At 45.1% G+C, this 13,489-nt stretch overlaps 1 protein-coding gene across 1 annotated transcript; it reads right to left on the reverse strand.

The window, feature by feature from the left end:
- Positions 1 to 351: 351 nt before the first annotated feature.
- On the reverse strand, positions 352 to 4,998 carry LOC147959895 (uncharacterized). Its single transcript, XM_087532990.1, has 2 exons — positions 4,413 to 4,998; positions 352 to 491 (listed from the first exon to the last, which is right to left on the reverse strand). Exons 1-2 carry the CDS (start codon positions 4,996 to 4,998, stop codon positions 352 to 354), a joined length of 726 nt encoding a protein of 241 aa, XP_087389116.1.
- Between the last annotated feature and the right edge of the window lie 8,491 nt (positions 4,999 to 13,489).

Here is a 13,489-nt window from a genome sequence, read left to right on the forward strand (position 1 = left end):
CGACAAATCTATGGTTCACACTTTATCTTCAATTTTGTAATGGTCCATACGTTGCCTCAGTTTAAAGCTCTCCAAAAAAACTCACACGAGACTGAAAGAGCTTGTAGTATCAAGACAACATATTCCTTATAGCTGCCAATAGTTGGTCTTGGTAGAACATTTTTTTTGATAAAGGTCTTTTCATTGAATTGAAATATCGAGTTGATACAGACGCATCAAAGATCACCCGGCCTCTCCATAGCTAGATGCACACAGCCAAAAGTTTGAACAAGTCTAGATCAAAAAAATATGGCCAAACAGCCACAAGTAAAAATAAAACAAGCCTATAGCAGGGCCAATCCAATTCGAAGATCACACCGCCATCCATGGGGATAGAAAATCTCCCTGGCCGAACGCTCCAGCCATGTAGACGCCGTCATAAAAAGGTCTCTGTCCTCCGGCCGCTGCAGGATAGACCACATACGGAGCCATCGCGAGCATATATGAATAACCTGCATAGGAGAAGAAACACATTTATGGTTAAAAATAATATCATTCCTAGTGAGCCAGAGTGCCCAACATAAGGCAGCCGCCCCCACAAGAATGTGTTTAGAAAATTGTTTATCTATTCCCCTCAACCAGTTGCCGAACATATTACGTGCACTACGTGGAGGGTATAGATTCGAAGCTATTTGGACAATGGCCCATACCGATCGAGCAAACTTGCATTCAAAAAATAAGTGCTTAATCGACTCATCATGGTGGCAGAAAACATATTTTTTGCAACCTAGCCAGTTTCGTCGTGCCAAATTGTCCCTAGTTAAGATAACTCCTTTAGTGAAAAACCATAGGAAAATTTTCACTTTTATGGGAATCTTAAGCTTCCACAATTTCCTATTATCTATTGGTACCTCGTTATGAACCAGTGTATCGTACATGGATTTAACCGAAAACTTACCACTCTGATGCAATTTCCATTTAAAGATATCTGGTTCCACTGACAGTTGGATGCCTCCCAGTCGGGTTAGCAGATCATCCCATGCTGCCAATCGAGGACCAATGAGGGTTCGACGAAAAGAAATACTAGGGTTAGCTTGTCCCATCACTTGTTTAATCATGACAAACTTATGTCTAACTATTCGATATAAACTTGGGTATTGCACATTTAAGGGGTTGTTCCCCAACCAGGTGTCTTCCCAGAAACGTATCTGGGAGCCGTCCCTAACCGAAAACATTCCAAACTGGAAAAAGAATTCTTTAGCTTTCATCACCCCACTCCAAAAATGTGAATCTCCGGGTCTCCAGTAGACTTGGGATATTGCTTTGGAACCCACGTATTTATTACGAATGATTTCCTGCCAAACACCGTTCTCAGTGAGTAATTTATATACCCATTTGCTGAGCAGTGCTATATTTTTTATCTCAAGATCCTGGATTCCAAGCCCCCCTTGGCTTTTAGGGCGGCATAATACGTTCCACCTTGCCAAACGATACTTCTTGGTTTCATTATCGCTCTGCCAAAAAAATCTTGATCTATAATAGTCAAGACGCTGGAGCACTCCTTTTGGGAGATGAAAAAAAGATAACATATAAAGAACCATATTGGTAAGGACCGAATTGATCAAGATTAGTTGACCTCCATAGGACAAGAGTTTGGCCTTCCAACTGGCCAGACGTTTCTCCAGTCTCTCTTCAACATGCTTCCATTCAGCTATTGTCAGTCGCCTATAGTGAATAGGGATACCCAGATAGCGAATTGGAAATTGTCCGAGTTGACAACCAAAGATTTCAGCATAATCTTGTGAAACTTCTGCAGCCTCGCCAAAACAGAAGAGTTCACTCTTATGAAAATTAATCTTTAGTCCAGAAAGATCCTCAAAGGCACATAACAACAATTTAAGGTTTCTGGCCTTTTCTAAGTCATGGTCCAGGAACAAAATGGTGTCATCCGCATATTGTAAAATTGATAGGCCTCCTTCTACTAAATGAGGAATGACCCCGGTGACTTGACCTGCTAACTTGGCCCTCTCAATAAGAATAGCTAACATATCAGCCACAATATTAAACAGAATGGGTGATGCGGGGTCCCCTTGACGGAGCCCCTTCCTTGTCTGGAAATAGTTGCCTATATCGTCGTTTAGCTTAATAGCTACGCTACCTCCGGACACAAAGCTCTCAACCCATCGACACCAAGTATCAGAAAACCCTTTCATACGTAATGTTTGTAACAAAAAGGGCCACTTTACTTTATCATAAGCTTTCTCGAAGTCGATTTTAAAAATGACTCCATTCAATTTTTTATGATGAAGCTCGTGGACCGTTTCATGAAGGACAGCAACACCATCCAAAATGTTTCGCCCTTGCATGAATGCTGTTTGGGTTGGTTTGACTACATGATCAGCCACCCCATTCAGATGGTTAGTCGCCACCTTGGTGAAGATTTTGAAACTTACATTGAGTAAGCAAATCGGTCTATATTGTTGAATCCGACTAGCATCTTTCGTCTTGGGTAGAAGAATAATTTCCCCAAAATTTAGGCGGGAAATGTCAAGTTTATGAGCATGTAGTTCATTGAACAACTGAACCAAGTCTGATTTTAACATGTCCCAGAATTTTTGGTAGAACTCCGTCGAAGACCATCCGGACCCGGAGATTTGTTATGTTCCATCTGAAAAACCGTCGTTCGAATTTCCTCCTTGGAGAATGGAGAGGTTAGGAATTCATTTTTCGTAGCGGATACTTGCTGAATGTCGTGACAAATGGACTCATCCATCTCAATAGTAGTGTTCACAGACGGCTCGAATAAATATTTATAATACTTAGTAATGAAGTTCTTTAGTGAGGCCTCCCCCTCAATTCGACCCTCCCCCTGATCTAGAGCGAAGATTCGTTTCTTCCTATGTTTGCCATTGGCTAACATTTGGAAGTATTTCGTATTATCATCCCGAAGAACCAGTGAGTCAGTCTTACACCTTTGGTACCATTTTATTTCCTCCTCGCGTAAAAGGCGGGCTAGCTGCTCATTGAGATGACTTTTTTTGCTCAATCTCCGTGGCAGAAAGGAGCCTCACCTCCGCGATCTTATCTAAGGAGTCAATTACGGTAGAGAGTCGCAACTTCTCCTTCTTATAAATCCCTGCGGTGTGTTTGGCCCAACCACGAAGGAATTGGTGCAGCGCACGGATGCGATTGTTCCATCGTTGAATTGGTGTGTCACCACGAGGTTGGCGTTGCCACACTTTTTTTACCAACTCATGAAAACCCTCTCTAGTGAGCCATCCCAATTCGAATTTGAACTGATGGCGGCTATTACTGGGAGCAGGTTGACCGAAATCAGTTAGCAACGGAGCATGATCAGATAAAGCCTCAATTCTCTCCAGTGCTCTCACCGAAGCTAGGGGGTACTTAAATTCCCAGTCGGTGGTAACGAGCAGCTGGTCTAATTTTTTGAAAGTTGGGATAGATCTGTTATTGGCCTAGGTATATTGGTGCCCAGATAAGGTAAGTTCCCGCAAATCGATACTATCAATAACAACATTGAAAAGGAATGGCCATCTAGTGTCGAACCTGTCATTGTTTTTCTCCTGCTGATATCGGAGAATATTGAAATCCCCATAGTATCATTGGGTGTGGGTTTTCTCGGCAGATATTGACAATTTCCTTGAGGAAGGCCGATTTAAACTCATCTTGAGCGGCGCCATAAACAGCAACCAAACTCCAAATGAAGTTATCAGATTTATTTCGAATGTTGAATTTAATATGATACCCCCCCTTCAAAGTCGAAAGAAGTTCCAAGTAAGTGGAGTGTATGCCTAACAGAATACCCCCAGACCTCCCAGAAGGCGGTAAAATATGCCACTCGTAATCTTTACCACATGAAAAATGGTCGAGATCACGTGTTGGAAAGTCACGCTTGCCACACTTAGAGATTGCCACAAAGTCGAGAGCATAATCCCTAACACAATCGGAAATATGTTTATGTTTAACCAAGTCACCAAGACCTCTGCTATTCCAAAACATTCCTTTCATGATGAACCTTTCTTGTGTTTGTAAAATTTTGCCTTCTTTTTTGGCCGTCCCTTTTTACTACCTGAATTAGACTTGTTCTTGCGTACCGACGCAACGAGCTCACAAAGCATAGTGTCGCGCGTGGTGTCATCCAAGTCTACCTCAGTTGCATCTATGACCAAATGAGAGAGGAGTCTGCCTTCATGATTGGCATCCGACTCCTCATCGTCCCCATCTGATACTAAGGGATCCAAAATATGCGATTTAGGAGCAACCGTAAGCCAGTCGAACTCCACTTGCTTAAGAGCCTTAACGGAAAAGTCTACTGCTGTTTTTTTTTCTTCCTAATGAGATACCAAGACTAGTAATATTTGAAGAAACTTTGGCATTATCAAAAGAGAGAAAAGATTTACTAGTAGACGTACCATCAAAGTCGAGGTTCCGCGATGCCATTCTACGCATGGCCTTCCGCATGGAGTCCTCGTCAGTAGCTAAAGCCCCGTCAGCGTTAACTGAATGGCGGCCACTGCGTCTGAGAGATGTAGTCGTCGACACAGTGGCAACTAGCGTCTCGGAGGCCCTGCAAGGTGGTGTAGATGGCTCCGGCGTAGCCGAAGCAGACTGAGTAGGAGGCAGCCTACCCTCCTCCTCCTCGGTCGCCGAAGAGGCCTCCACACCGCCCGGCGAAGGAGGCGCGGACGACAGCGCTCGAAGATCTGCCATCGCAAGGTCGTGATCCGCCCTCACCGCCGGGGAAAAAATCACTCCGCGACGGCTAGACAGCCGCGACGAAGCCGAGGTCGGAGTCACCACCTCATCCGTAGCATCCACCCTCGGAGTCCCTGTCTCTAGAGACGCCGACGACTCGTCGCCCCGAGGTCGAACGCCGGAAGCAGCTGGTGATGATGCCGACAGAGTAGGTAGCGTAGGTATGCGAGACGGTGAGGAAGCACACCCTGGCGCCAAGTTGTCCACATCTAACTGATCACCTGACGGTGTCGTACTCCGCATAGGCTGCAGCACAAGATTAGATGATGATCTCCGGAGAGGGTTTGGTGGCGTAACGGCAATTAATTTTCCCACCGCCACCGGCCGTGAGGGTGCACCAGAAGGAACGATCATGGCTGAAGTTATCTGCATCGGAGCAACACCTCCCATGGTTGTAGTGGCCTCCGTGTGAGTGGTAGAAGAGGATCCTTTCGGCCTCTTGCTCATGTCATTAGGCCTTGACGTATCCTCTCTGTCATGTCCCTTGTCACCCTCAGAATCGTCGTCTTGCTCCCAAACTCGTGGCACAAAATCATCATCCACTTGGAAGTCATCCTCCTCCAAAGTATACCGGAACTCATATCCCTTTCTCTGAACAACCACGTCCGACGAGAGGGAGTTGAGAGTACTCATCTTAAAAGCGTCCAGATTAAGCACGCCCACCTGTATCCGAACAATTCCCCGGCGGCGCAAACAAAGGAGATCGACATCCAAGGTGGCGCCAATAACAGAACCAATAGCCCAAAGTCCTAAGAAATGCCGAAGTGCGTGAGGTACTCCATGAACATGCACCCAAATCGGAATCAACTCAAAACGATATGGGATATCCTCGGACTGCCATGCCTTGAACTCCAGTGTTACGTTATGTGATTTGATGAAGACCGTAAACCCGGTTACTCTCAGAAGCACCTCTTCACTAGGAAACGACATGAGAAAAGCATTCTGGACGTGAGGAATAGCCTCCCACGTCCACTGTTGCTGATATTGCGCAATCTTGGCTACCTCTGACTCCACAATGCTGGAGGTGATAGAACCTTCCGAGATCGTGACAAGAGCTGTTGTAGAACTCTGTGGTGCTAAATCTGCTCTGCACACATTATCTGGCATCTGAAAGAAGGCCATATTCTCAGTACCATATCTACAAAGCATTTCCGCCAGCTTCGGCAACTTCAGAGCCGGGCACCGCCGCAGGGTCATCGGGTGGTTCGATTTGTTACAAATGATACAATATTGCTGGGTCTCACAATCCTCAGCCAGGTGTCCCGCCGACTGACACTTGGTGCACCACATCTTTTTGGTTGCAGTACCCACGCCTGAAACTGTAGCGGGTTGCATCTGAACTTGCTGCTGAACCGGTGCCATATGAGATTGAACTGTAGTCGCAACAGCCACCGGGACAAGAGGTGGCGCTCCCTGCGCACCATGAGCAGCCGTAGCAGTTGAGGCGACGTTGGTGGGAGCGACCCCCGGTTGGTACTTGGGACGACCACCCTTGCCCCCCTTCGGCTTCCGCGGGCATGTTTGCCGCCTACCCGCCGGCCGCAGAGATCGCCGGACCTACGTTAAAAGCAATGTGCTGTACGCCAACAGGGGGTCCCATGCTCTGCTGCGGAAGAGGACCAGCCGGCTGATACATGTACGCTGGTGACTGGTTCTGCATGTAGCCGACCGGAGCATGAAATACCGGCTGTTGTTGATAGTACTGCTGCAGATGGTTAGCCTGATAAGACTGCTGCTGAGGTTGCAGAGGCACATGACAAGCAGATTGCGATGGAGGAGGCACCATATTGGCCATGTTGGTGTTGTGAGCTTGGTGCTGCGACGGAATAACCGGAGCAAACACACCGGGCGCGAATCCTGGCGCGCCGCCCGAAGATGAGCCGTCCGCCGGCAGCGTAGCGGCGGAGGTTGGCCGGACAGAGCCGGAGCTAGGCAGCGCAGACGCCTCACGGGACATCGCAGAGGAACGCACGGCGGCCGCGAAAGAAAGAGGAAGATTAGGGTTTCTCCGATGACAAGACCTGTTCCACATATGAAACAACCAACGGTTGAGATTAACCATGCGTAATGGACGTCTAGGATCAGACAAACCTGGGCTTGCTTGTGGGCCCATCGACAGAGCCGGATCAGGCGATCTGGGATGCACAACGGACGGAGTGATCGGTGACCTTGCCGGTGTAGACACCGCCGCCGTCGCAAGGCTGACAGGCATGATAGCGTCGCCCAAAGTATGGGGGGGGGCGAGAAATCCTTGGAGGCGGAATGGGTCCGATCCATGGCCTGACCAGAACCCTAGTTGAAACCCCCGCCCCAGCAGGTCCTCGTCCAGTCGGCGCCGCCACCTTGGGAGAGATCGCTGGCATTACCGGAGCCCTCTCCCCATCCTTTTGAGCAGAACCTACCGGAGTAGAAACCCGCCGCGAAGAGGGTCTCTCCCACACTCCGACGAACATTTGAAAGCACGAAACACACCGTTTACAATGACCTTATATTTTTAGAATTTTAGAAAATACCCAACCTAAGTATAGTCATGTGCATGATTTCAAATCCATTTAAGCATCACATCTTAGCAAAACATATCGTCAATCTGTTTCCCTACTCATTTACCGACATGTTCGCATATGAATTTTAGTTAGATTATTACCATAGATTCGAAAAATAATTCAAAGATTTAATGAACTACAGAGCAATAAATGAAGCAATTCCGGTTGCCCCAGTGAAAAATATAATGTTAAAAGTGGTTTGAGTATGTTTCTATGCACAAGCAACTACCTCCAAGTAGTCATCAATTTCCAGCATGTATATGTATAGCTTCCAAGTCATCAACACTTCCTTGTCGACATACTAAACATAAATCAAGCGAGTTCACCATTTACAACAGGAGATCACACAGGCGAGATCGGTACGGGAGGTACCACTATGGGGAGCGTAGTGGCTGGGCAACCCTAGCCCATTCGTGCACTCGGGATAAGAGAAGCGGTTTGTTTCGGTTTGGACAATTTGTGATGAAAGAACTGAACAACCTAAAAAAGTCGGTAAAACCGATGAGGGATGTGTGTTCGTGGTAGAGACGAGGAGGTGTGAGGGGGAAATGATGTACGGACTCTAATTTAATAGTAGTAAAGATAAAAGATTTAAGCTTAGTCCAGAGATACAAAAATCAACAAAAGGATGTAAGTATGTGTATATATTTTAACACGCACTTTCGGTCGATAAGGGACTTCTCCAAGGAGTTGACTCCATTGATTTAGAAAGCTTGCAATAACAAAGGACGATATTCTAGTGATGACTAATTTAATACCAACAACTTTACTAACTAGTTAGTGTCAGAAAACGTTTTACATTATGAAACGGAGGAAGTATTATATAGACTAGTAAGAGTAATGGCGATCTTTTCCTATGGTTCATTATGCCTATTAGCTCAGCTTCTCACCACACATACTTATCATCTATTACGACAGTTCATGTCAAGCTTGAAATATAAACTCGTCCATATATGTTTATAAATATACTGATGAACATACTAGATGAAACGTCTGAAAACGGGAACTGTTGCCGAATAGCAGTGGACACAGGCAGCAGAAGAAGCCAAAGGCCGACGACGTAACTATGCAAGAAGAGGCCGGAGCTCGGAGAGCAGCGTACAAGAGCGCTGGAACAAGTCAATGGGAGCGGGTGCGGAGCTCGCTGGAGTCCGGACGGCATGGCAGCGACCCAGTTAATTAGATTTGGAGCTTTCCATGCAGCAGCTAGTTCAGCACGAAGCTATGCAAGAAACAAACTATTTGTGCTAGCGAAGTTGATGGGGACGTACATGGAGACACTGATCAGTCCGTCAGTAGTCACGAGCTCCCATTCCGAGAGAGACAACAACCCATGCCTGCCGGAGGTGTGATACAGCACGACAAGATATGTCTCCACTTCTACTCCCTTCGTTCTATAAGAGCGTTTTTACATTACACTTAATGTAAAAAATGTTCTTACATTATGAAATGAAGGGACTAATAGTTTTTTTTAATAACTTTTAAACTATTTATCAACTGTCAAGGTAGTACAAGGAACATCAGAAGTAAAAAATACATTTAAATCCGTAGACCACCTAGCGACGACTACTAGCACTGAAGCGAGTCGAAGGCGCGCCGTCGCCTTCACCCCTCCCTCATCGAATCCAGACAAACCTTATTATAATAAACAACTGGAAAGTCATCGTGCTAAGGCCCTATAGGACAAGCGCGCCAGAACAACAACCGACGCCTATAAAGAGAAGCGTAGATTGAAAGATCCAACTTGTAGACATACGAACACAGGAAGACAAGATCCACGTGGATCCACCGAAGACAAACGGGGACCAAATTAGCAAGATCTGCTGGAGACAAACCTCAACACGGCCTCCGATGATGCTAGAAACACCACCAGTGGATCTAGCAGCTACCTAGTTTGCGTTGGATATCGGTTCCTGCTTCTATCTCTCTTGATGGCAACGAAGAATAGGCTTCCTCTCGCGTCGCCTCCCCCGCGGGCGGCTCGGGAGGGCTCAGCCGCCGCCTAGTAACCGTCCAGCGCCCTTCTCCCCTGTAGCGACCAGACCTCAAACAGTCTGATCTCTATGCTCAGGTGTCATCCCTGGATCAGTAATGCTGACACCACACAGTACTCGGAGGATTTATAACAGAGTAGCAATCACACACTTATTACATCGAGTGTCTCAATAGAGAACTTATTACAATAAATATGGCTTAAGGCCATCTAATAACTATAACAACGGAAGGCTTGGAAGATAAGTGAGTCCATCAACTCCAACGGCATCACTGAGTATAGAACCACGACCTAAAACTCCTTAATCGTCGTCTGAAAAGTCTGCAACATTAACGTTGCAGCCTGAAACGGGACAGCACATGGAATATGCTGGCAAAGTAACACATAGAGAGTAATGGAATGAAACAGCTATACTGTATGCATATTTGGCTGGTGGAAAGCTCTATGGTTACAGTTTTGCGTAAAGCCAATTTTTCCCTACTGCAAAGAATAAATTTATTTAACTATCATGGTGGTTGTTAAACATTGAGAATGGTTGACAGCATCCTCAATCCCAATTAAGCATCATCATTAAACAAAACCCAACAAAATTAATTTTTAGAGTAACATGTTGAGATTCACATGATAATCCAAGTAGTAGATACTCAAGATGTCCATAACCGGGGACACGGCTAATCATGATTAGTTTATACACTCTGTAGAGGTTTGCGCATTTTCCGCACAAGACTCGACCGCCTCCATTTGGTTTCTCGCACTACATGGTGTTTGAGAAACGGATGACCGAGACATAGTCTTTCAGAAGCGCTAGCACCTTACGATGGATAGACCGTTACACCTACTTTCCCCTACATCTGCTAGTCTACCCTGACTTAATCAACTATGCTAGAGCCCATAATAGCTTGTGGCTGTACACGAAAGTTTCTAGTATGAAAAATCTCATGATCCCTTTGGGTCTGGGTGGCGGTCCATAAAAAAAAGGCAATCCTGGAATACCATGTACCTCAATCCACCCAGATGTGTGTTTAAATTGCCACCTTAGATAAACCATTAATTTAACAAACTCACATCTGTCATGGATATCACTCACCCAATCCACGTCTACTAGCATAGCATGGCATAATAGGCAAACGTAGAAGTAACTCCCAAATGTTTGATAATATAACAGGTAATAGGTACTACCTCAACTACTTCCCATCCCACAATTTAATTAGATCCTAATCATGCAATGTTTGAGGATTGATCTAATGCAATAAAACTGGGTAGTAGGAGGTATGATCAAAGTGTTACTTGCCTTGCTGATGATCCGCGAAACCTAGAGATTCGAAGTAACAGGCGGCACACTCCGGGTATTCTATCACAGACAAACAAACAAGCATATAATAAGTATTCATCTAATGCACATGTAAAACTCAAATAAGAGATCTAACCAGAAGGTTCAACTTAAGAACTCCGGTTTGCAAAAAGAATCAAATCAAACGAAGCAACGAAAGTCAAACGACAAAAGAAAACATGCTTCGTTTACTATTCTGGATCTAGGGCAATTTTTACAGTGGCAAAAACTTGTTTAAGTTGGTTAAACGGATAGAGGGTTTCGAGACGAAACTCCAAGCGCTTGAATCGCCTGATTCCGATAAACGTGCGAAAAGTTATACTAAAACGAAAATCGAATCAGGAATCGCGATCAGAAAAATTACGGATTTAATCCAAGAAAAAGAAAAGCAACGAACATTCGCTATAATGAACGAACAGACGAACGCTCGCTAAATAAATAAACCGGAAAAACCGATCTATTTAAAAAAAACGAAACTAAATAAAACAAAATAAAACCGCGACCCTTTTTTTTCTCTTTTTTTACCTCGGGAGGCGGGTCGGCGGCGGCGGCGGCGGTGGGCATGTGGATCGAGGCGCGGCTAGGGTTAGGGTTGGCGGCAGCTCTGGTGGGCTGGGGCGACTCGGGCGGCGGCTATTTAAAGGCTGCCCCCGGGCGGAGTCCCGCTCGAGTACGGCCCAAAGTCGGTTCGCGTTTTTTTTAATAATTCCGCGCAGAAAAACAAATAAAAGAAATACTAAACGGACTCCAAAAATTCCGAAATAAATTTTCCGCGCTTCTAAAATCAAGCCGCATAAGGTGAACATTTATTTGGGGCCTAAATGCCATTTTGAAAAACACACATTTTTCGTAAATTCAAATAAAATACCGAAAAACTCCAAAATAAAATCTTATTAGATTTTATTATTAAATCCTCAATATTTCTTTATTTTGGGAAAGTCATTTTATTCCCTCTCCCATATTTTTGTAATAGGAATAATTGATAAAATAATTAAAATCAAATGATCCTATTCGCAAAATTCGAGAAAACTCAAATATGAAAATTACGAAATCCCCAACTCTCTCCGTGGGTCCTTGAGTTGCGTGGAATTTCTAGGATCAAAACCAAAAGCAAATAAATTATGATATGCAATGATGGTCTAATGTATAACATTCCAAATTGAAAATTTGGGATATTACAAAAAATAGGTGAGGGTGGTCCTTGAGCAAATCTTCCTCTCGCTCCCAGGTGGCTTCATCCTCCGTGTGGTGGCTCCATTGAACCTTGCAAAACTTGATAACCTTGCTGCGGGTGACTCGACTGGCATACTCTAGAATCTTAACTGGTTTCTCCTCATAGGTCAAATCGTTATCCAACTGAATTGCTTCCAATGGCACGGTGTCTCTCAAGGGTATGTCAGCCATCTCCGCGTGGCACTTCTTCAACTGAGAAATGTGGAACACATCATGAACTCCTGACAATCCTTCAGACAATTCTAACTTGTAGGCCACTTCTCCCATACGTTCCAATACTCGGTATGGCCCTACAAATCGTGGCGCTAACTTTCCTTTAACACCAAAGCGCTTTGTTCCCCGAAGTGGAGATACTCGAAGATAAGCTCTATCTCCGACTTCGTAAACTGTCTTCTTGCGTTTAGAATCTACATAACTTTTCTGCCTGGACTGGGCTACCTTGAGCCTATCGCGAATCAATTTCACCTTCTGTTCAGACTCCTTAATCAAGTCAGGTCCAAACAACTGGCGGTCTCCAACTTCATCCCACGTCAACGGTGTCCTGCACCTCCTTCCGTACAAGGCTTCGAAAGGGGTCATCTTTAAACTGGATTGATAACTGTTGTTGTAAGAGAACTCTGCATACGGCAAATTCTCGTCCCAACTAGATCCATAATCTAGCACACAAGCTCTCAGCATGTCCTCCAAAATCTGATTGACTCTCTCGGTTTGTCCATCTGTCTGTGGATGAAAAGCTGTGCTGAACTCTATCCTGGTACCCAAAGTTTCGTGCAACTGATTCCAGAACTTTGAGGTAAATTAGGTTCCTCTATCTGATACTATACTCCTCGGAACTCCATGTAAGCATACAATCCTGGTCATGTATATCTTTGCCAACTTAGCACTGGTGTAAGTGGTCTTTACCGGGATGAAATGAGCTACTTTCGTCAACCGATCAACTACAACCCAAATCGAGTCATAGCCTGAACGAGTCCTAGGTAATCCCGTGATAAAATCCATGCCTAACTTATCCCACTTCCATTCGGGTATCAGCAATGGCTGTAGCAATCCTGCTGGCTTCTGATGCTCTGCCTTTACTCTCTGACATACATCACAAACTGCTACATACTCCGCAATATCCTTCTTCATTCCGGTCCACCAGAAAATATCCTTCAAATCCAAATACATCTTGGTATTTCCTGGGTGAATCGAATACGGTGAATCATGTGCCTCTTGCAGAATCAACTTCCTGATCTCCGGGTCATTGGGCACATAAACACGGTCTTCAAACCATAGGGTGTCGTGCTCATCCTCACGAAATCCTTTAGCCTTTCCTTCGCTCATTTTCTCCTTTATAGAGGCAATCTCCTTGTCAGCCTTCTGAGCTTCTCTGATTCTATCCATCAAAGTTGACTGAATCTCCAATGCTGCTACATAGCCTCTCAGAACTATTTCCAAACATAACTCTCGAAGATTTTCGGCTAACTCCCTTGGTAATTCTCCCGTCATTAGTGTATTGACGTGGCTTTTGCGACTCAATGCGTCAGCTACTACATTAGCCTTTCCGGGATGGTAATGCAATCTCATATCATAATCCTTGATGAGCTCCAACCATCTCCTTTGTCTGAGGTTCAACTCCTTCTGCGTGAAAATGTA

The sequence above is a fragment of the Triticum urartu genome, chromosome 7A (genome assembly GCF_056163025.1).
Source record: "Triticum urartu cultivar PI428250 chromosome 7A, HENAU_Tu73, whole genome shotgun sequence".
NCBI lineage: Eukaryota > Viridiplantae > Streptophyta > Magnoliopsida > Poales > Poaceae > Triticum > Triticum urartu.